The following is a 24547-nucleotide window of genomic DNA, read 5'->3' on the forward strand; positions in this document are numbered from 1 at the left end:
CCCCTTAGTCAGAGCTCCAGCCTCTCCTAGGATGGGGTAGCTCTCTGGGTAGAACCATGGGTAAATATCTTTTATCTCCTTTTCAGGTAGGTATCTGCAGGAGGTGTTTTGTATCCTTTTCTTACACATAATGTGGGCCAGGAATTAACCTTTATAGTAAAATAAGTCTTCTATAAACTCTATGGAGGGGCAGCCTTGACTTATATACCTCTAAGTTTTATGAGCATTAAATATGAATTTTCCTATGCATTCCACTACCTTTTGTCCACCTTTGTATAACTTGAACAATGATCTTTGTTTTTTGAGAAAGGGTTTCTCTGTGTAGTTTTGGAACCTGTTCTGGAACTCACTCTATCGACCAGGTTGGCCTTGAACTCACAGAAATCTGTAGTGATATCTTGCTTGTACAAATAAAGCCTGTCTGGGCCGGGCAGTGGTGGTGCATGCCTTTGATCCCAGCGCTCCAGAGGCAGAGGCAGGCAGATCTACAAGAGCTGGTTCCAAGACAGCCTCCAAAGCCACAGAGAAACCCTGTCTCGAACCTCCCCCTCCCCCCCCCAGAAAATAAAGCCTGAAGGTCAGAAAATGGAGCTTGCCACTAGCAAACCATAGAAGTCTGTACAGCTAGAGGCAAGCTCTATTCTCTGACCTTCAGACAGGCTTTATTTATTCACGCAAGAAATAAACAGTTAACTGCTTCCTTCTGCCTCCCAAATGCTGGAATTTAAGATGTGCACCACCATGCCCTGCTTAACTGAAATATATCTAAAATTGCCTTATAAATCCTGGGGCTGTAAAAACCACTGGAAATTCATCTTAGCATTTCCTAGTCATCTGGTTGGGTTTTTGTTTTGTGTCTGGTTCGGCAGGCTTCCCTGAGTCTGTCTTCAGTAGTAGCATCTTTAACTGAAGACATAACCTGAATGGTGTACATCCGATGCTTGGTCAGCTTGTAAACCGATTCTGCATCCTAACTTGCTGGCCTCCACTCAGATCTTCTTAGGGCATGCCTCAGGCCACCATATTCTGATACTGTCAAATTCTCATTGGCAAGAAAGCAGGGTGCAAATTGCCCAAACAAGAAACCTACACCTTTCTTGCTGAAGACCGCTCAAAGTATATGTGATAAGCCTCTACAGTACCAGCGCACGGGCTGCCATGGTCTTCAATGCCCTCGTGGTTTGTAGTCAGAAGTGAAATTATGGTGACACATGCTTGTGATCTCAACATTGTGCAGGCTCAAGCAAAAGGCTCTCCATCATCAGGCCAGTTTGGGATATATATATATATATATATATAAAATCAAGACTCAAAAAGAAAAACAAAGGTTAGAAAAGGACTAGAAATTAGCAGTCCGGCATGTTGGCGCACACCTTTAATCCCAACTGGGGAGGCTTTCGAGTTATCCGTCAGAACGGCACAGGCATTTTGCCTGGAGGGTCCGCTGTGTTCCATTTACAAAGCCCAGCAGAGCGATAGAGCAGGGTTTCTGGACTTGTCCACCGTTTTCGCTCCCAGCACCTACCTGTCAAGGACTCTGACCCGCTCCTCTGGCCACAGTCTGTGTGGCCCGGGTGCCAGCTCTTCGCTATCCAGTGTCTAGACCGGTGGCGAAGAAACAACAGCACAGAAGAGAAAACCGAGCCGTGCCAGAGCGCCGAGTACGACTCAGGACCCCGGCATGCTGCCCGCGCCACTGCCGGACGGCGTCTCGCTTGAATCAGGACCCCGGTTGCCTCCGAAGCCGCCTGAGGCTGGGTTCCTGCCGGCGTTCGGGCCGGATCGTTGAGAAACGAAAGACACCAGACTGCACGCGCACCGGGCCTCATCTTCTGTCAGGCTGCGACTCCTGTAAGTCCGCGGCCCGGCGGAGGCCTAAGGCCTGCGCGGCTCCGGCAGTGAAGCGAGCGGCCTACGGAGGTCCCGAGGCTTGCGCGGCGCGGACTACCACTCCGGCGGCCGCGCTCAAGGCCTCGGTCTCAGGTGGCGATGCTGTGGCAGCGGTTGGCTGTGGTTGAGTGGGCATCCCTGGCCTGGGAGCTCCTCGGCGCCTCGGTGCTGCTCATCGCTGTGCGCTGGCTGGTCCGGCGGCTGGAGAAGCGGCCGCGGGACCTGAACCGTTGCGGGACACCCTCCTCGTCGCCCGGCGCGTCTGCAGCTGTGGCCACGCAGCCCGGTAAGGGAAACCTCATTCTGACCTCTCTGTGGACACAGAAGGACCCTGTGGCGGCGAGAAGTGGAACTTCGTTCCACTGTAGGAGTGTTCCTGACACTGTGGATGAGGTCCAGAGGAAGGGCCTTCTGAACCAGGGCTGCGGGAAGGGTGTACAGCACAGTAAAGGACACTTACCCAAGTCGGGGTCGATGAAACAGCAAGTTGGTTCTGGCAGTGGTTTGTGGTTTGAATGTGAAGCCTAACTATCTACTGGCATCATCCAAGTAAGAGCTGCATGTCTCAATTCTGGGGAAAGGTCCAGGAGATAAACCCCAGGAGTCTTCAACAGAGTTCATCGATACACTGTAAGGTTGGCAGCTTTGTAGGGTCTTGTGGTCTTTTTTGATTGTTTTGAGAACTCCTTGTGGGAGCCCATACCTCTATGCTTAGTTAGCTCTTTTCTTCTCAGCCCTCCAGTTCCCTGAACTATAATACAATGCTTACCAGGTTTGTGTTTATCAGCATGTGTTCATCAGAAGCCATGTCACTAACACCCCCTTGCTCTTGAGTTTAGTTCTTAGTGGAAGATAAACAGTAGTTCCCTTATGTATTCTAAAGGAAGGTGAAATTTTAAACTGTTGACTGAACCTTAGAAGATCTTAGGGGTAACTAAGGCCTCTCTTGCCTCTTTGAACTTATACACAACTTCATTATTTATTTATTTAGCAACGCTGGGAAGAAAACACATATAGGCAAGTGTTCTACCACTGAAGTACATCTCAACCCTTCCTTAGTAGTCATTGACTTCTCCATTTTTGCCAAAGAAACAGGAACAGGAAAGACAAGATCATGCGGTTAGTGTGCACAGCTGCGAAGAGGTGAACTGTGCATGTCATGACAGCAGCTCTAACACCTTGTCTTTTGGGTTTTACATTCTCTTGTTCTCTTAAGAAAGTGGTACCTGAGCTGGGTGTGGTGGCACACACCTTTACTCTCAGCATTTGGGAGGCAGAGGCTGGTAGATCTCTGCCACCCAGGATAGCCAGGGCTGTTTACACAGAGAAACCCTGTCTCAAAAAACCAACTAACCAATAAAAATAAATAGAATTAAGTGGCACCTAGAGAATAACACCTTAGGGTGTCTTCTGGCTGACTTAGGCGTGCACATACGTACACTGTATATGTATTTATAGGAACACATAAAGCAATAAGGGCATCTTTAGTAAGTATAATGCCCACTAGTCCATTGACTTTATGAACACTGTGCCAGAAACTCAACAGAAGGTCAGTGAGTGAAAACCACCCAGACACTGAAGCAGAGCAGAACTTGTGGCTAATGTGGCTAGTAGGGTACAGAGCCAAAACACCAGGGTTTTCAGCATCTTGTTTCACCAAAAATTTATTTTCAGTTTTAGTTTTTCATTTTGAAATCATTTTAGGTATATTATTAAAAACAATATGTTAAACTCATATACAAAGACATTTTACATTACCAGTTGGTAGGGAAAAAAATTCAACCTAAAGTGAGGTAACAATGCATATCTATTAGATAACTAAGATTTTAAAGAATAGTGACATTCCCAAAAGTTGGTAAATGCTGAGAAGATGACTCTCCTTCACAGTATAGTCTCTCTGGAGATTAGTCTAACAGCATCTCAAGGAAGTTAAGCCTGTTTGCCCTGCACCCATAAGCTATTGCCCTAGAGAAGTGAAACTTACTTGTATAATGTTATTGTCATGTAGCTTAGACTGGCATTAAACTCAAGACCTTTCTGCTTTAGTTTTCAGTACTAGGATTACAAGAGTATGCCTGCATGGCTTTGAAAATTCATTATCTCAATGGATGGATGGATAGATTGATGCGTTGATGATGGATGATAGATAGATAGACAGACAGACAGACAGATAAAGATAAATGTGGTTTACTGCCACAAACTTGTCCATCCAAGACTGTTCACTGAATTGTTCTATGAGGTCAGTTTCCTGTTTTTTTAGGATGTACTATCATTATTAAAAGTGCCAACAAAACTGTATGGTGGTACAAGAATTCTGTATACGATTGGCTTAGATTCTCTAGATTTTCTGTGCTATGTAATCATACCACAAGTATGACAAGGAAATGAACAGCAACAGAACACTATTATCTAATCTGCAGACCTACTCTAATTTTTCATGTCTCTGTCAATCTAGCCATCTTTCTAAGACTGCAAAGATTGTGCTAATACTTCCAGTTCTAGTGCAGTTGGTGAGCTATGGCCATCACCTGTCTTGTTAGTGGAGGCTCTTTGGAGAGCATCTGTGGCTTGTTTATGTGTCAGGTGGCTGCCCTTAAGTGTGTGAGAGTTTTTTGTTCGTTCTTTAATTTTAATTGACTTTTCCAGTGTGCTATTACTCGTCCTAAAGATTAATGAGCCTGTGATCTTCAACAGCTCAATAGCTGCAGCAGACATTTATGAAAATGTTATCAGTGTCAGACCCAGTGGTACAGAATTTATCTTCATTATTTTATCTACTCTTCATTATAACCCAAGAGTAGATCTAGTATTATATCCATTTTGTAGATGAGGAAACCGAGGCTTATAGTTTCAATAATTATCCTAAGATTGAAGTTAGTAATGTATGAAGTTAGTTCTGTTTATGTTTAAGTTGCAAGGACAAATCCTTACTTGAACAACTAAAGGTAAAAGGGCAGCTTCAGCATAAGACTACAGAGTGTCTCTAAGGCAAGACTCTGAGAAAACTGAGCACTTAAGCATGCACTTTATTGCTGAGCTACAATCCCATGGTTTGAGTTGATTTTTGCTTTTTTGAACTTAGGTGAAGTGACAATGGATGGCATGTTGGCGAGATTGAAACTCCTGAACCCAGATGACCTTAGAAAAGAAGTTATAAAAGCTGGATTGAAATGTGGACCTATTACATCAACAACAAGATTTATTTTTGAGAAGAGATTAGCTCAGGCTTTACTAGAGCAAGGTGGATTGCTGACTTCTTCTCTTCCCAATCACAGTGAGGTGACTGCCACAGCATTTATCCAGGGCAACCCGAGGACTCCTGCATCTGTGGAAAGAAAACAAACTCAGCAGGCCAGTTTTTCTGAAGACAAAGACTTTGGTTACAATGTGGGTTTGAACCCTCCAGAAGATGAAGCTATAACATCTAAGTCCCACCCAATACCCTTCAGTGCCTCTGCCAGTAATGACAACCACCAGGCTGGAGCTGCGAAGGAACCACTTCTGTACTATGGAGTATGTCCAGTATATGAGGATGGCCCTGTGGGAAATGGTAATGTGCTGTGTAGTATCTCTTCATACAGACTGGGAAACTAATCTTATCACCCAAGATTAATTTCATTATTTGTGCTTTGTTACCCTCTGATTCTGGAAAATTGTGCTTGTGTGTATCTTTTGTTTGTTTATTTTTGGGGAGACAGGGTTTCACTGTGTAGCCCTGGATATCTTGGCACCCACTCTGTAAATCTGGCTGATCTTGAACTCAGAGATCCCCCACCTCTGCCTATCAAGTGCTGGGACTAAAGGCATGTGCCACCACTGCCCAGGTGTTCCCTCGCACTCTTAAGTTCATTAACAACCTGAACAGCTTTCAGGTTATTAAATGTAAATGTACCAATGAGTGTATGAATAATTTTCAGTCTCAAGGAATTGTATTTGGGGGCTAGAGATCTGTTTTAGTTAGTAGAGCATTTGCCTAGTATGCATGGAACCCTGTGTTCAATCACCAGCACCATAAAAACATGATGTGGTAGCACATACACTATTACCCCAGCACTTAGGTGGATGCTAGCCTGGGCTACATGAAACACTGTCTCCCCAAAAAGAATGAAAAACAAAAAAGAATTGCAATTTTATTTTAGTCAGGATTATATTGTGTACTTAGACTAGCCTGGATTTTCTGTATAGCCTAGTGTGAGCTTCAACTCTCAACTGCTCTGTCTTTCCTTATGACTGTTAGGATAATAGGTATAAGCTACTATATCCAGTACAAGGATATTAAATTTAGGTTTGAATTATTTTTATTATCTCTTTATTTAATCCATTTTGGTAAGTTATTATATCTTGGGATATGAAATTAACATGCAGGTATATATAATACCATTGCTTATGTATACACACATTCATTGCTAGTATATTTATCTGATTCTTTTGGATAGCCCAGGACCTCTTTAAGATAAAAAAATGGAGCTGGGCAGTGGTGGCACATACCTTTACTCCCAGCATTTGAGAGGCAGAGGCAGACAGATCTTAGTAAGTTCAAGGCCAGCTTGATCTACAAAGTGAGTTCCAGAACAGCAAGGACTGCTACATAGAGAAACTCTATCTTGAAAAACTATGAAAAAAAGAAAAAAGATTAAAAATGGGGAGTGGACAGAAGGATGGATCAATGATTAAGAGCATTTGATAATCTTGACTATCCTAGCTTACATGTTAGGTGGTTCATAACCTACCTATAACACCAGCTCCAGGGTATCTGGTCCCCTTTAGGCCTCCAAGGATACTCACACATACATTATATGGGTACAGTCACAAAAATATGTTTTTTTTTTTTTTAAATGCTAAAAGGTATTTTTTATAAAAGATTGAAAATCTGAACTGTGAACATGAGGGTGAAACCAATAGACTTGTTAACAAATTTAAATTGACTGATGATGTCTGGATACAATTAATGCAGTGTTGTAACTATTCTTCTCCTGATTTTTACCTTGTTACTTTCATACCCAGGAAGGATCCATGTTTATGAAGATAAAAAGGAAGCACTGCAAGCTGTCAAGTTGATCAAAGGGTCCCGGTTTAAAGCTTTTCCAACAAGAGAAGATGCTGAGAAATTTGCTAGAGGAATGTGTGATTACTTCCCTTCTCCTAACAAAACTGTGTCCTCACTGTCTCCTGTGAAGGCAGTGCCAGTCTTCAGCAGTGATGGGTTGAAAGGTAAGCCATTGCTGTACTTCTTGTCTTGTCGTTACTGTTACTACTATTGTTCTCTTTCCTGATGTATGGTGCCTCGGTATTTCCTCATCTGTCAGGTCATTCTGGTGTAGGAAGAGGTGGAGAACTGAGGTGCCCTACAGTGGAACAACCAAAGAGAAAGGGACTAGAGGGCTGCCCAGGGAAGGTTTGAGGACATAAATGTGGACACTGAAGCTGATGAGCCAAGTCTTAGCATTGTTAACCACAGAAGCAGCAAAGGGAAAGCCTTCTGTCTTCTTGTGGCCCTAGCTGTTGCTTGTTTGAGTGTGGGTATTTGGATGCTGACAACAATCTACATTTCCATCGGAAGGTCCACTTACTTCTAGGATCTGCAAGAATCACTCTCCCTGTGGGAGATAGAAATCTCACTACACCCACTATATGACTCAGAGCCAGAAGCCTGTTTGGAGAGGCTTGACCCTGATTCACATCCCTTCTGCCTAGTTTGAGGTGGACTGTTGTTTTTCACTTGAGGGCCTGTCTACTGCCCTCTACTCTTCCCTTACTCAGGTTTCCCTGCTTTCAGCATGGGAAAGTGCCCATGAAGAAACTTTTTTAATTAGCTCTCAGGTTTTGATTAAACTTTTAGAAGCTATGAGTGGAACTCTTTTTGTCTAAGAGACAATTGCAGTTGCTGCTAATCTCTTATACACTTCACAGAATTGACATTTTTAGGTTTTTGAGAAAGGGTCTTAACCATCCAGGCTGGCCTTGAACTTGCAGTCCTCCTATCTCAACCTCACTCCCACCCTGTACTAGAAGTCCAAGTTTATACCACAACGCTCAGTTTCTTGACTTCCCTTCAAAGTACACTAAATGGCCAGGCCTGATAGTACATGCCCTTACTGCCAGCACTCAGGAAGCACATGTGGGTGGATGTGCTCTGAGTTTGAGGACAGCCTGAGCTACACAGTGAGACCTTATCAAAAAAAAAAAAAAAAAAAAAAAAAAAAAGGTATACAAGATGATGTCTTAATCTCAGTCATGAGCCGTCTGATTGACCTCAGTCCTGCATTAGTACTGTGGTGTGCTTTGTATCATTGTCATTTCTTACCTATCAGTAAGCTTCTGGTCAGTAAGCTTACCTACCAAGAGCTTCTGAGCCTCTGTATAGAGGCTTCAGTCTTCACCACATCAGAAAGTGTTTGTGAGATTGTGTTCTTCAATTCTGTCTCTTGATAGCAGATGGTTTATGCCTGGCTGAATCAGAAACAGTAAACAAAGAACGAGGAAACAATTATAAAAGTCCCCGTACACAGGACCTCACTGCCAATCTTCGAAAAGCTGTTGAGGAAGGGGAAGAACAAACTTTTTCTGATCTTATCTGGAATAATCCCCGATATCTAATTGGTTCTGGGGACAACCCAACCATTGTACATGTAAGTGTGTCTCATCTTCACTCCTAGTCACTGTGTTCCTGACCAGTGGCCCTGTGTTTTAACAAAACAAAAGCTAATCTTTTCTTTTAGGAGGGATGTAGGTACAACGTCATGCATGTTGCTGCCAAAGAGAATCGGGCTTGTATGTGCCGGATAACATTAGAGACCCTGGAGAACCCTGAGTTTATGCGTCTGATGTACCCAGATGATAGCGTGTACATGCTGCAGAAGCGCATGCTCTACATTGTCGACCTTTATCTGAATACTCCTGACAAACTGGTGAGTATTCCTCATTAGTCTGTCTGCTAGAAGTTTAGGTACCTGGTGTGTGGAGTGTTTCTTATTTTTCTCTGCTACATCAATGTGCAAGGCTTGTGGAATACTAGGAAGACACAAAACGCTTATTGACTTAGAAAGAAAGATAGTTATGGAGGTGTTAATACAACAAAACTTCTTGGGAAGATGCAACACACATGTTGGAAACTCCAGATAGGGAACTCATGACAGACTAGAGAACAGATACCACCAAAGTACAACTTGGTGAACCAATGACTTTTACTGGGGTCACTTATAGGAATAAAGGTAACGGGTTACGTACAGGAGCAGAATGATTCAAAGACGGTTGCATCCCCAAGTACCACCATAACATGACTGACGGCTCACAAAGCTGAGAACCTGGAGTACACTGCACAGCCTTCGGGCAGCTCAACAGGTTAGAGAGTATCTTTTCCAGGTGCCTCTATTAACCTAAACCTCATCCAGGCAGCTGTTAGTTTCTGCTTCTTCCTGACAGGTGTCTGTCTTAATTTTTCTGTTGCTATGAAGAGACATCATGACCATGGCAACTCTTATAAAGAAAAACATTTCATTAGGACTTGGTTTCAGTTTAGAGTTTTAGTTCATTGTCATCATGGCAGGAAGCATGCTGGAGTAGCTGAGAATTCTATACCTGGATCCTCAGGCAGCAGGAAGAAGAGAGAGACACTGCCTGGCTTAAGCATTTTAAAATCCCAATGCCCACCTCTAGTGACACATTTCCTCCAACTAGGCCACACTTCCTAATAATAGTGTCACTCCCTCCAACCAAGCATTCAAATCTATGAGCCTATTCAAACCACTGCATCCCACTCCCTGGCTCACATAGGCTTCTAGCCATATCATAACGCAAAAGTTAATTTAGTCCAACTATAAAAGTCTGCATAATCTAAAACAGTCTCAACACTGTTTAAAAGTTCAAAGTCCTTTTGGAGACTCAGGATAGTCGCTTAACTGTAATTCCCTGTAAAATAAAAATAAAGCAGATTACATACTTCCAACATACAGTGGCACAAAAAATACATTACCATCACAAAAGGGAGGAAAGGAAGCATAACAAGGAAACACTGGACTGAAACAAGAGCAAAAAAACAGCAGGGCAAACACCATATTCTGCACATTCATGTCTGATGTCAAAGTGTTCCTTCGATGCCCAGCTCCATTCAGCTTTGTTGACTGTAACAAACATTTCTTTCTTAACTTGGTCATGCCTGGACTGCAGCTTTTCTTGACAGGTAAATCATACCTCTGGCATCTCCAACATCTTGCAATCCAGGCTTCACCTTCACAACTTCGCAAAGTGGCCTATCTGGTCTCCATGCAGGGACACTCCTGACATACACCTGGCTTCAGCAGCTTAGCCATGGAGGGAGATTCTACAACTCCTTTCTTATATCCTTGACTCTAAAGCCAGAACCACGTGGCCAAAACCGTCAGGTTCTTCTGCTTGCTACAAGGGCTGAGACATGGCCCTCTCATCCAAATATATTTCCACCAGCTTTCTGTTTTTGATGGTTTCCTTCTCTGTCTAAAGTTGGCTGTTCTGGAACTCCCTCTATAAACCAAGCTGGCCTCAAACTAAGAGATCCTTTCATAAGTTGAAAGCTTAGATGGGTAGAGTCTTGCCCTGAGGTTTAGTCCATTTAGTCCATGAAACTTTTTATCTCCTTGCATGCCACATTTAGCTCTGTTATGCTTCTTGGTGCTCCTTTTCTCTCCAAACTGTACATTTTGTATTTTTCTTTGATCAACTTAATTCCTTTTCATTATAGGTCTGCATAAGAGTCACCACTAATAACACAACAGAGTCAACTAGGCTGCCCTGCCTGAAATCTTCTCTGCCAATGCTTAATCCAAAACCTATTCAATTTACCCTCAGGCAGATTTTTTGGACAAGGGCAAAAAGCAACCACTTTTTTTTTCCCCCAAAATAAGGCAAGAATGGTCTCTGGGCCATATATTAATATTCTTTCCCTCTGAAATGTCTTGAGCTGGGACTCTACAGTTCAAATCATCTTCAGCAACACTGTCTCCCATGCTCCTAACTAGGATGGGCCAGTTAAGCTTAAAGTGTCTAAACAAAGCATGGTCAGGGGTAATGATGGTACATACCTTTAATCCCAGCACTTGGGAGGTGGAGGCAGAAGGATTCTTGTGTTTGAGGCCAGCCTGGTTTTACAGAGTGAGTGCCTTGAAAGCTAGGGATACACAAAGAAACCCTGCCTCTAATGGCTTAGAAAAATAAATCCAAACAAACAAAAAAAAAAAACATAAAAATATGGTCAGCACTATCATAGCCATAACACAGTCCCTGGTACCAATTTCTGTATTCTACTATTGCTTTGAAGAGACACCATGATCATGGCAACGGTTACAAAGGAAAGCATTTAATTGGTGCTTGCTTACAGTTTACAGGTTTAGTCCGTTGTTATAAGAACATGGCAGCTTGCAGGTACACTTGGTGCTAGAGAAGTAGCTTGAAAGTTCCTCTCCATCCACAAACAGCAGGAAGAGAGAACCAATGGGCCCAGCTGGAGCTTCTGCTTTCACTGTGGAGCAACAATTTTAATAATTTGAGTAAGCAAATGTGCTTTTTCTATACCTTTCCTAGGGCTTTGATACACCATTGCATTTTGCTTGTAAATTTGGAAATGTGGATGTAGTCAATGTGCTTTCTTCACACCCTTTGACTGTGAAAAATTCAAAGAATAAATATGGTAAAACACCTGAAGACGTAAGTAACTTTTAAATTGTAACTATTGTCTTGTATTATAAATTAAAATATTTGCATTCTGTGACTGTAGCTAATAAAATCACAAGTAACTGACTTGTGTTTGTCTTGTGAACATATTTAGAATGCTGGCTGCTGAGCATGATGTACTCTGTGAAAACAGTATATCTGTGGAGCCAGGAAAGAATGAGATAACCTAGTCTTGCTGATTTTATTTTTCTGAAGCTGGCTATCAGTGTTCTGAGAAACTCCATCTTACCATGTTCCTTCTAAACACATTAGCCAACCAAGTTAAAAAAGAATGCAGGGAGATGGTCATGATGATGGCTGTAGATGGTGATGGTAGTAGTGATCATGATGCTGATGAATGATGATCTAGTGGTAGTAATGATGATTATAATGCTGAAAGCTGCTGGGTGACCTAGATCTACTACTTTCAGAAATAAAACATAGTGGACACTTGTGGTGGGTGCCTCTTCCCTAGGCTCAGGCCCCTTAGCTATTACTACTTTTAGTAACACTCACATAGCCCAGTTGGTAGGAAACTTCCCTGACATACATGTCTAAGGACCTGACAATAAGGAATGGTGGGGAGAAGGAAAATAACAAATAAAATTTTACTACAGTAAATAGTTTTACCAGTATTTTTATAAAATGATTTATGGTAACCAGCCTGGAACTCATGACTATGGTGTATGTATATATGCAATGTTGGGAACAACACCTAGGGTTTCAAATCTGCTGGGCAAGCCTTTTACAACTGAGCCTACCTTCTAGTTCTTTCACAAGGTGGTAATTTAAGGGGTTTTTCTTGTTGTTATTTTGTTTTTATTTGAAAGTAATTCCTTTTCTATTCTAACATATTATTGTTGTTATAATTACCCAGGGAGCAGATTCCAGTAGCTGCAAATTCTATATAATGTAGTAGCTCTATTTGAGTTCAGATGCCCAACAGAAAAAAATTTATATGGAGAGGGTATACCTTCAGACTGTAAAACTCCCGCTGAGAAACTGTTAGCATGTCCTTGATATTATACTTGTAAGTTGTTTTTTTCTTGCAGAAAATGGGGAACTGAAGTTGTTTGGAAGAGATAAAGTTTACCATATTGCTCCAATCTGTTTTTTTGCCCTGTACCAATGGGCTTTTACAGTGATTTTTTTTTTAATATTTATTTTTATTGTGCTTCATTGGTGTTTTGCCTACATGTATGTCTGTGTGAAGATGTTGGAGTTACAGACAGTTATGAGCTGCCATGTGGGTGCTGGGAATTGAACCTAGGTCATGTGGAAGAGCAGTCAATGCTCTTAACCATTGGGCCATCTCTCCAGCCCCCTTTTACAGTGAGCTTATAGAATAGGCTGTGCTAATGAATGCAGGTTTTCTTTTTCTTTTTGTTGTTGTTATTTGCTTATTTTTCTATGTGTGGCTGTTTTGCCTGCATATATGTCTATACCACATATATGCTTTGTGTCTGTGGAGGCCAGGAGAGGGTGTCTAGCCCCCAGCACAGGTTTTCAGAGTGTGACTTTTGTGAAATTTTTAGCATTGAGATAATTCTAGAGCTGGAGAGATAGCTCAGTGGTTAAGAAAACTTACTGCTCTTGCAGAAGACTGTACTTCTGTTCCTAGCAGCCAGGTTGGATGACTCACAGCTGCCTGCAACTCCAGCTCCAGGGGAACCAACACCCTCTTCTGACCTCCGGGTCCTCTGCACTTATATCATACATATATACAACATATACCTATACACATAGTAAATAATAAAAAATTTAAATGTACTGTCCTATTTTACTGGCTTTAAACTTTTAAAAGATTTTATTTGATAGGAAATATAATATAGTAATATATAGAATGTTCACTTTGTCTGTTTTATTTAAATAGGTAATTTGTGAAAGAAGCAAAAACAAATCAGTAGAACTGAAAGAAAGAATTAGAGAATACTTAATGGGTGAGTTCCTGGCATGGAAAGCCCTTTGCAAGAGGCCCTGGATAAGAGTGTGAGTGAACCTGGGGCAGTACAGCAGAGTTTTGTCTGCTTTCCCACATTCTGAGAAAATAGTGCTATGAACTCCTCTCAAGAGCCTTTTGGAATTATCCATTGTTTTTTCCTGAACACTGTACGTCCTTGCCTGATTTCATACTGCCTGTTCTTGTTCTAATTTTAGGCTCTCTTAACTTGGTTGCTGTTTAGGGATTCACTCCATCACTTTTTGCTAGGGAGAGTTAAAACCCAGAGCTCCTTGTTTGGTTGGTTATTTGAATTTTGTTTTTAGTTTGGTTCTAAGAAGGTGTATTTTGGGTCTGCCTCCATCCTCTGCTCCTCTGAGGCTATCTAGTTTAGCTCAGCCTTTCAAGACTGGGACCCCATTAGGGCCATTATTCTGCTGGGGTTGTGGAGGTTTAATATTCATTCATATTCACTCTCTCTCCAACTCTCTACTCCTCTTTCCTACTCTCTGCTCTCTCCCCTATCGTCCCCTCCTTTCCCTTCCAGCCCTCTCTTGTTCATTTGTGGTATATCTACTAGAGAAAACTACTCAGATACGGGTTAAGCAAATAGAAAGTCTTTATGAGCTGGATGGCAGCTTAAGTGATTGTTCAGAATTCTAGAATAGTCCTTTGCCTTTCTTAGGATTCCCTTTTAAGCACAAAAACAAACAAACAAACAAATAGAAAGAAAGAAAAAAGGAAACACAAAACTTTGGTTGATATTCTTCAGTTAGAAAGTGCAGTTAGCCAGATTCGGAACTACAGAACCCAAGGGCAAGGTTAGTATATTTAGAGACCTTCCCAGAACTATTTGACTTGGATGAATTGGACTTTCCATTTTGGCAGGTGGCACTGTATGGCCTGAAGGTACTTCCATTAGTTGTGGGAGCCTCTTTCCTTTCCTTTCCTTCTGGTCAGGAGCTCCTAATTGTAGCTGCTATGCTTCTTGTCTGTGTGTTTCAGTTATAGGGAAATGGGTAGTTTGAGGAGGGACGGTCCTACTGTGCTTTTCAGTGCATCTCAGAAGACACAGAAGTACCTTTCCTTCTGTGTCTTTACCCAGTTTGTTTCTGCTCACTGAGTAAAAACGTAGCTCTCTAGCCTCTGTTTTGCTGCCTTTTCCTTCTTAGGTGTGTATAGCCATGGTTATGGCTTGGCACAGAATCTCTAGGTATTTTCTCAGATCAGAGTCTGTGTAGCCTGTGTGTCTGACATTTTGTAGAAATAGGTATTAACTCTCAATCTTAAGATTATCTGGACTTTAAATTGTACTCTGATCTCTTCTTGTGTGGTGGAGGTGGCAGGATATCTCTTGAGCTGTCTGGCATTTGTTGTGACCTCCAGTTGTGTTACAGAACACAATTAAATGACATTGCCAGAAATACCTTCAAACTTTTCTCATTTGTGACCATATATATAACTTGATCACTGCTAAGATCTGGTCACCTAGCTTTTTTCTGGGATAAGCATGGTATTTCTGCATCCATGTTCCTTTTTGGTTACTCAGCTTTGTGGCATTTTGCATACCTTCCTGGTTTCCTGCCAAGGGTCATTAAAGCCCAGGCAAGAGCATCAGTGATTGTCTTGTGATGGCATTCACATTCTAGACTTGATGCTTCAAAGGAGCATGCTGCAGGACTGACTACATCGCTGCATGCTCCCCCATCATTCAGAAGAGACCCACACTTGGATAAATAGAGGAAAAGAATACACAACATCTTCAGGAAATGAATAGGATAAAAAGGCTAGACACCAGACAACTTAAGGCATGAATCCAGTTTTGTTGACAAGTGTTGTGTTTTTCTCCAAAGTGCTGGGGACCAAACTCAGGGCCTCACATCACACATGCTGGATACCTCTACCTTTGGTCTACCTACAGTCCTCTATAGGCAAACTTTAACATCTTTCAGTGGTAGAGTATATTCTTGGAACATATTATTATACAAAGCTCTGGGTTCATTCCATCCTCAGTTACACATGCGCAAAATATTTAAGAATTTGAATATTTACAAGAGATTAAACCATATTTTATAAGTGGGTAGGTTATACATGAATTTTGTTGTATACTTTCCAAAAGACAACCATTATTTCAAAATCCATGAAATGGGGAGGGGGTTAAAATCAGTCATTTACAAAAATCTCCTCTTAAATATGTGGTATTAGTTACAATTTCAGATATTGAAGTGTTAAAACATTTCTCTGGTTAATTTTTTTGTTTGTTTTGAGACAAAGTCACACTATGTAATCCTGGGCCAGGCTAGCCTCAAACTCACAGATACCAGCCTGCCTCTGCCTCCTGAGTTTTGAAACTAATTTCCCTGTTTTTAAAAAAAAAGTATTTTTAATTTATGTACATGTGTGTTTTGTGTGCATATATGTATGTGTATCATGAGTTTGCCTGATACCCACAGAAAGTAGAAGAGGGGTTTGGACTGAGTGCAACCAAAGTTACAGTTGTGAAGTCTTTGTGTGGATACTGAGGACCAACATCTCGTACTCTGCCAAAGCAGCACATTCTTTTACCTGCTGAGTTCTGTCTCCATGACCCACTTTGGGTTTTAGATATGGAGTCACATGTAGCCCCAGCTGGTCTCAAACTCACTAAACTCAGGTTGACCTTAGTTTCTTGTCCTCTTCCCTTGGCCTCCCAAGAGCTTGGATTATAGGCATAAGCCACCACACCCAGTTTTAGGTAATGCTCAGGATTAAACCTAAGGCCTCATGTTTGCTTAGTCAAGTAAGAAGTATTAAAAACATATTTTAGTGCTGTGGTTTTTAGTATGCTTTATGTTAACAGTCTTAAAAGTAGAAAAATAAGGATATAAAAGCTATTATAAACACTTGAAATAAAAATTCCCAGGTAATTGTGAGCAGCAGGATAGGCTAATATTCTAGCACACCTTTTACCTCTTACACACAATGAGAAACTGAGTCAGAGAGGAAGGAAGTGTGACCTCTGTGTACTAAGCTACTTCTTTGTCCTAATGAAACTCCTGGCTCCAAACTTCTAGCTTCCTTGGATATCTGCTGCTTGCCCATTCTCTCCTTACTTTTTTGTTGTTGTTAAGTATTTCATTTTGTTTGTGCCCAGTGAGTTGTTTTTTGTTGTTGTTGGGTTTTTGGTGTGTGTGTGTGTGTGTGTGTGTACATGTACACACACCTTAGGGTAACAGTAGAAGAAAGAAAAGGCAGTTTGACTCCAGACGTTTTACTACAAAGTACAGTTGTCTAGAAGTAGTGACAGATTGGATAATTTTTAAGAATTGTATGGTGCTTTCTATATTTGAAGTTTTGGCAGAATCATATCGGTAAACCATTGAACAAAACAGGAAACTGAAAATTGATTAGAGACTATGTGAGATAGGTCTGAATCTTATTGACCTATTTGTTTGCTCATAGTTTTTACAAACATGTACTTTTTCTTGGCATGTAGATGTAAGAACTTGAATACCGTAAGTATGCATCCTCATTAGTAATCTCAAAGCCTTCCAAGGTGTATCATCATCTCCATTGTGCAGCAAGGCTGGGGGCGGGAGGGGAGGGGGGATCTGTTTTAGTAGCGAATGGAGATGGGGCTATGTAATTGCTGGCACAAACTGGTCTTGGCCCCCAAACCTATATTATTACCTGGTCCCTCTGTCAATGTTTCCCTTGCTCCCCCAGACCCTAAGAACAGATAAGTAGAAGCTTTTGGCTGACATTTATCTCCTCTTCAGGTCACTACTATGTTCCACTTCTAAGGGCAGAGGACAGTTCTCCTGTCATTGGGGAGCTGTGGTCCTCAGACCAGAGAGCTGAAGCCTCTAATGCTGACCACAGTAGAAGTAGCCCCAGAGATCCTGTGATGACATTGAGAGCTTTTGTGGGGCCTCTGAGTCCATCCAAGGTGAGTGGTCAGGAAAGGAAGTTCTGGGAACTGTCCTGACTATCTCTACATTTAATGTTTGGTGCTCTAGCCTGTTGCTTTATTTTGGTCCTGGAGAACAACTCATGAAAGGCTGAGGCCATCCTTATCTAAGACCACTTCTGATGGAGTAGTAATGAGGACTTAGGGTATATTTTGTTGCTGCTGATGTAGCCAGGGAAGGTGTATTGGAAGCTCAGGCCTCCCAGCACAATAGTGTTTTCCTGGGCAAGCCCCTTTTGTCTCTTATACTGAGTCCATTGTGACTTGGGGAGCTTCAATTTGCAAATTCAAATTCCAGACTGAGCTTCCTACACTTGGGACTCCTGCCCTTTCCTCCATGTTCCTGAATTCCTGTCATACACCTTTCTTTCTTTGAGGCCACAGCCAGTTGATCTCTATTCACACACAGAATGGTTAGGAAGTTTATAATGATGGAGTTTCTGAGTCACAGATGATACATGCTTTTTTTGCCAGATTTACAATTGATGGCTTTCTCCAGTAAAATATATCACTAACATATGTAAACTGTTACTTAAAACTTTCTAAATAAACTAGTCATGGTAGTACAGGCTGTGATACTAGCTTCTTGGAAGGCTGGGGTGGGAGTATCAGTTTGAAAACCAGCCAGGTTATACATATAGTAAGACCTTGTCACAAAAGAACTTTCTAGATAATTTGCAAGAATGGAAACCTTTCCAGAACCATGTTAGACAGGTGGGATTAGAGCTGCATTCGATCCCTTGTCAGCATAGTAGGTGATGTGTCAGTCTCATAAATGAGGTACATTAAACATAAAATTCCAGTAAGGATTACTCAGGAGAGATTGATGTCAGCTTCTCTTTTATATGTACAGAAAGTGGGGTATGAGGTGGCAAGCAGACAATATCTGTTGTTCTTAGGATAAGGCCTCACACTTGGGACATCCTAGGCCAGATATGACCATCAACATGGGCCAGTACAAGAGGTAGCTCTCACTTATATCACTTTTCCTGGAGAGTTGTAAACAGACATCTACCTAGGAAAAGTCACAAAACCTTCCCAATTCCAAGAGATCATGCTCCCTCTTGGCTGTAGGTAGGTAGAAATGTCTGCAGAATCTATAGGGTGGTAGAACAGCAATGTTGGTTCTGAGTCTCAGGTGAGCTACATGAAGCATAGCCTGTCTTTCCACTTTTTTTTTTTTTTTTTTTCCAGGCAGAAGATTTTCGAAAATGCTGGAAAACTCCACCTAGAAAGAAAGCAGGCTTCTTCCACAACATCAGAAAGTCTGACCCAGAACGAGGCATTGAGAGAGTGGGAAGGTATTCACAGGACCATGACTGACAGGCTGAGCCAAGTGTGTTGTGAGAATAGATGACAGAAAAATATTAACTGTGAATACTGAAATGTAACAGTCCCCAGAAGGATTTACTGAGAACTTTTAGAGCCTTTTTCAAAAATGCCAGTTTGACCCTGCCGCAGACTTAGCCAAAACAAGGACCTGTATTAGGATTTGTGTGTGACTTTTTTGCTGTGACATCGGTATGGTGTACACTAGGCTTGCATGAGCCAGAATCATTTGATTATCATAGAGTGATTCCTCAAAGGACACTGAAGGGTCTTAACAATAGGAGAATGCTAGAAAATGTCTCAAGTTTTGGCTCAAGTAAGATATCCAAAATTAGTGTTTTGTCACTTCAGAGATTAAGTGTTATTTTCTGTTACTCAGTTCTTTTTTGGTGGCTTGGTGGTTTTTTTTTTTTTTTTTTTTTTTTTTTCTTGTTTTCTCAACTGGTTGTGTTTTATTTCTTACAGGGAACTAGCTCATGAGCTGGGTTATCCCTGGGTTGAATACTGGGAATTTCTGGGATGTTTTGTTGATCTGTCTTCCCAGGAAGGCTTGCAAAGACTAGAAGAATACCTTACTCAGCAGGAAATAAACAAAGAAGCTCAACAACAAATAGGAGAAGATGAAAGCTGCCTTCAGGACAGAGCCTCGGGTTTGGGTAAGCCAGTACAGACCGGAGGTGTCTGTGGGTTTCCTTTTCTTTTTTTAATGTGCTTTTACTGTAAAACTAGATCTTTTCCTCAAAGTCATGTCAGAATATGTATATAGTTGTGTTAAAAAACAAACAGAAAGGCATCAGAGTAAGCTCTGTGTGTCTGAGTACTCATATGTATATACAGCTATCTGAATTGTGTTGTGTGCATATAAAGTACATAGAAAATACAGAATCACTGCAAGCAAGGTCTGTATGTACCGGTATAAGAGAAAAATGTGGTATCCTGGCAAGCAGTCTCATGCTTTTGGTTTGTTTCCTGACCTAGACATACTTTATATTTGAATACAATGTCTAATGTCAGGAAAAGGACAAGGAAGAGAGGTTCCAGAATACTGGGCACTGTATTTTGTCAGCCACTGGAGTATCAAGTGCCTTGAGTACAAAGCAGGTTAATTGAATGCTTGGAAAATGTTAAACTGAGCACAATAAATAAATAAACAACCAAATAAACTAGGTCATAACTCACAAACACCATTAAAAGGGGAGAAGTTAGTTTGTTGTATAAACCTCAGTGTTAGAACATGTGCTTACCATGAGCAAAGCCGAGTTCAGTCCCCAGCACTCGGAGGGTGGTTGAAGGAGATATAATTTTTTTGTATTATAAGGAAAAAAGGCAAAAATACTTCCAAAACAAAATGGGGGTAAAAAACACCCATTTAAAGAAGTAAAAATAAGCTGGGTAGTGCTGGCATACACCTTTAATCCCAGCACTTGGGAAGCAGAGGCAGATGGATCTCAAGGTAGAGTTCAAGGCCAGCCTGGTCTACAGAGCAAGATCCAGGTAGCCTCCAAAGCTACACAAACAAACCCAGACTCAGGAAACAAACAAAAAAACAAAAATACCCTAAGCTATGATTATAAGATCCTAGTGTGGAAAGGTTCTCACGTTATCAAAGTAAAGGTGCTATCCATACTCTGTGCTGGCAGTTTGCCTAGTGCAGTGTCTGTTTAAGTGTTCAAGCACTTTATTTATAATATTGGAAACCTCAACATAGTTTACTTCACCTTACAGTTTAGGATTGGCTGAGGAAGTAAGTAGTTCTGTCCTTAGCCAGAAAATTCATGCTTTTACAAAGTATGTTTTAAAGAATAATATTAATTTTCAAAATAAGATGACTACAGCAACATTAGTTGCACGCCATGGAGTTCTCTAGATGTTTTATAGCTAACATACATCATTTTTATAATTAAAAGAAAACTAAAATGAAACCAAAAACTAGTAAAGACAGTGTACTGGAAGAGAACTAGGAAAAGAGCCTTCACAAAAGTCCTCCAGCTGAATTAATTCCCTTCTTTTCCCTTGTGCCTCTGCTATTCCCACATAGAGCATCACCATCCCTGGAGAAGAAGTGGCTTAAAGTTGTTGTTGGTACAGTACCACTTTACTCTTACTAGGAAGAAACTTTCATTGAATCAGAAATAAAACAGTATTAAAATGAATCAAACTAAAGATAATGAATTTTAGCTGAGTGTATTAGTGCCTAGAATGTTAGTATTTAAGAAGTGGAGAAAAGAGGATCAGACGTTCAAGGCAAACTTCAGCTACACAGTAAGTTTGAGGCAAGGCTGGCAGGCTACATGAGACCCCGTCTCAAATAAATAAATTTTAGTGGGGGTAGTAGTTAGTGCTATATTCCCAGAGTTTTGAAGGTAAGAAGCAGGAACAGTGAGTTGAAGGCCAGCCTAAGCTACGTAAGAAGAGGCAATCCAGGAATAAAGCAGGAAGACCTTGTCTTAAAAAGAAAACAAAAAAAGTAAAATTTTAAAGTCAAATAGAAACTTTGTAATAACTAGAGCTTTGGGTCCTGCAAAAATAGAAGTTAAACAAACATTTTAAAGCTTTCTAAATTAAACAATTGGCCTATAAAGCATTTACTTTGCAAATTAAATTTCCTGTAACAATGTGGGGAAGGAGGAAGAACATGTGATTGTGTAAAAATAGATGTTAGTGCCATGAGATGGTTTAGCAGAGAGCTACTTGCCACAGATGCCTGGTGACCCAGGTTCAATCCCTAGAACCCACATAAAGGTAGGAGAGAATGCCATGAAATGGTTTTGACTTTTAGGCTCATGCTACTGTTCACACCGCAGCAACCTTGAATATGGAGAATAGTGCTGGAGTGGAGGCTATGTACATGAGCTGTGGAAGAAGCTGTACCGGGCTGGGAGTCTGGTGCTAGGATGTGCCTTCATATACTCTAACCCTATTGTTCCATGAGACTGTTAGGAGTCCCATGCATGCACCATAGTTATAGCAACTACAGTGTTAGTCTCAGGTTGTTGATACATTTCATTTGCAGAATAGAGACATGAAGTAGTTTTTCATGGGTTTGTTCTACACAATATTTCTAGAGCCTTATCAAGTCAGCTTCTGGGAAACTGGCCACAGGACCCTTGTCATTTCTTGCTTGAGTTGAAGGGTTTACATTGAGTGACGGCTCATTTTAGTTCTATGCTGCACACTGATAGGCTGCTTTGTTGCTCTTACAGGCAGTGGAAAGAAGTACAGCAATTCCATCTCTGTGGGAGCATTTCTAGATGGAGATGATGACATTAGTTTGGAAGAAATTAGAAATCAGCAAAATACAGCTCAAAGTCAGAGTCAGCCCACAATCAATAAATTCCAAATCTCTGAATGTGGTTCCCTTCCCTTGGGACAGAAGCTGGACCCTGAAGAAACCTCAGTTGGATCTTGCCCCCATAACAACAGAAATGGGCTTTGTCCTGCTCTGAACCACAGGACTGCAGGTGGAAGGGGACAAGAGGCCACCAGTGGGCAAGAGACCCTTCCACCACCTGTTTCTGCTTTGACTCTAGAGTTTGATAAACTGAACTTACAGAATCTAGGAGATAGTCCGCTTGAGACACCAAATAAAAATAAGAGACTGGCTTCAAGAAATGATGTAGGGAATAACTCACTGGCACCTCCTCCTGCAATATCAAGACTTGAAAATAACCAAGTCAGGACCAACAGTGAAGTGTCAGAGGCAATGGCTGAAATGTCTTTGGATCCCAACAGTTCCCAGCTTGAAGTTCAGAATGGTCAGGAACCTATGTTCTCATCTGCCTCAGGAAATTCCACCAGGAAACTCTTTCTTTCTGGGTAAGTTAAAGATGTTTGTAGCAGTGTAATGAGTGTGTAGTTTCTGAATATTCCTCTGGGGTCTTCTGTATGGGTTGTGCTGACCCAGTGTCAATAAGGGTGTCCAAGACAAATGATTTGATCGGTCCTATGTTTAAGACTCAAAACCATGTTAATAATGAGGGCACATGATACTACAGTGGAAGACCTAACTGGTCTTGACCCTCTTGACCATTCCCAGCCCAGCATACCAGCATTCCTCCATCCAGTTTAGGCTTTCTGGAATACAGGTGGTTTGGTGATTAATATGCTTAGTCCAGATTGGTCTGCAAACCAACCCCCACCCCCACCCCACCCCCAAAGACAGGGTTTCTGTGTAGTTTTGGAGTCTGTCCTGAACTTGGCTCTGTAGATCAGGCTGGCCTCAAACTTACAGAGATCTGCCTGCCTCTGCTTCTCAAGGGCTGGGATTAAAGGCATGTGCCATCACTGCCCTGCCTGGCTCTTTCCACACCATTTATTTTGTGCATGTTTATACATATGTGATTGCTGGTACCTGTGTAGGCCAGAAGAGGGTGTTAGATTCCCTGAAGCTGAAAGTTTCCAACATGAATCTACAAGCCAAACTTCAGTCCTCTGTAAGACCAGCGAGCACCCTTAGCTGCTGAGCCATCTCTGTAGCCCTCCAGATTGCTTCTTGAGTTAAATGTACAATGATAACTTAAAAATCTTTGTGCTATTTTTAATTCAGTGATTCTGTTTTTTCTTACATATCTTCTGTTATGCATTCTAGAGAGGAGCCATCAAAACTAGATCGGGATGTTTTAGCAGCTCTTGAGTGTGCCTGTATTGACCCTGGTCTGTACCCAGCTGTCCACAGATGGAAAAGCACTGTCCTGTGCTACTCACCCTCAGACAGACAAAGGTACTATCAGAACATCAAAGTGTAGAGACTGGGTGCATGGGTGGCTTTCTCATAGTGACAAAGCTAACCTGTGCAGCTCCCCAGTGCAGGCCTGGACTGTATGTTCAGGTAGATGTGGTCACAAAGGCAGATGTCTGCTGAGTAGAAAAATAGGCCAGGCTTGCTCCTGGCAAACTGCACCAAGGGTGGCAGTGTCCAGGATTTGTAGCTTGAGTAACATGAGTGTTGTGTGGAAAAGCTTCAGGTTTGAGATGCAGAAGTACTTCCTCTCTGTAAGATGGGTGTGTCATACCTATGTCTTTGTTCAGTTCTTAAATCTCTACATCCCTGTAGATGTGCCTTTCTGTGGTAACAAATCTCTTTGGTTTCTGTAGTTGGCCAAGTCCTGCACTGAAAGGGAAGTTCACAGCTGAGCTGCTGGATCATGGTTGCTCTCATGTCTGCAGTTCAGGACGAAGCAGTCCAGCTGGTAGCAGCCCCAGCAAGCCTGGCCACACCACCTCCTCCCCTGGCCTTCACAGCCCCAGGCGTTACAGTCCAGCACACGGGACCCACTTCCAAAGGATGGCACACATGGCCCGACTTGCAGCTCTGTAGAGCTAGCCAGTATGCTCACTTCTGGGGCTCATTTATTTCTTTGTTTTTAAAAGAAGGGCAATATGTTTATTGGTAAAAATTCCATTAAAAAATGTATTCTGAATAACTTCTTAATCATCTCTTTGAGGGTACCCGGATTTTAGAATATATAATAGTATGAGTAAAATTTAAATTTCTGTTATGTTGGAAGAAGTTAATGAAAGCAAACTCAGATCCGAGTTGTTTGAAAAGTATGGCTGTAGTAATGATTCAGACTTTGCGGGTAGAAACATCTAGTTTTGAAATAGAGCAAAGATACAAAGGCAACTGATAAGCAAATGAGGTGTGTTAGCAGCAGCTCTGCACACCCAGTGTTTCTGAAGGTTAACTGGATGTTGTCTCATTCTTTGGGTGGGAGCATCTTTCTTATATACAGTGGCAAAAATGTATGTTTGTTATT

General features: G+C 41.6%; 1 protein-coding gene across 2 annotated transcripts; it reads left to right on the plus strand.

The window, feature by feature from the left end:
* Window positions 1-1962: 1962 nt before the first annotated feature.
* On the plus strand, window positions 1963-24214 carry Ankle2 (ankyrin repeat and LEM domain containing 2). Of its 2 annotated transcripts, none has more exons than XM_051176386.1 (13): window positions 1963-2176; window positions 4973-5440; window positions 6895-7101; window positions 8323-8519; window positions 8610-8798; window positions 11446-11568; window positions 13448-13514; window positions 17272-17441; window positions 18657-18763; window positions 19257-19447; window positions 21995-22607; window positions 23380-23511; window positions 23886-24214. In XM_051176386.1, exons 1-13 carry the CDS (start codon window positions 1990-1992, stop codon window positions 24106-24108), a joined length of 2874 nt encoding a protein of 957 aa, XP_051032343.1. In that variant the 5' UTR covers window positions 1963-1989; the 3' UTR covers window positions 24109-24214. The 2 variants fall into 2 exon arrangements, with proteins under 2 accessions (XP_051032343.1, XP_051032344.1); XM_051176387.1 differs by having other exon boundaries at window positions 8326-8519.
* The last annotated feature ends 333 nt before the right edge of the window (window positions 24215-24547 follow it).

Source organism: Phodopus roborovskii, unplaced genomic scaffold (assembly GCF_943737965.1).
Source record: "Phodopus roborovskii unplaced genomic scaffold, PHOROB, whole genome shotgun sequence".
Taxonomy (NCBI): domain Eukaryota; kingdom Metazoa; phylum Chordata; class Mammalia; order Rodentia; family Cricetidae; genus Phodopus; species Phodopus roborovskii.

What these genes read in the sequence shown, in the direction of transcription:
- Ankle2 (XM_051176386.1), top strand. Translation starts at nt 1,990, where the DNA reads ATGCTGTGGCAGCGGTTGGCTGTGGTTGAGTGGGCATCCCTGGCCTGG. An exon ending in ATGGTAAAACACCTGAAGAC is followed by an intron (nt 11,569 to 13,447) that starts GTAAGTAACTTT and finishes TTATTTAAATAG; the next exon opens with GTAATTTGTGAAAGAAGCAA. An exon ending in AATTAGAGAATACTTAATGG is followed by an intron (nt 13,515 to 17,271) that starts GTGAGTTCCTGG and finishes TCTCCTCTTCAG; the next exon opens with GTCACTACTATGTTCCACTT.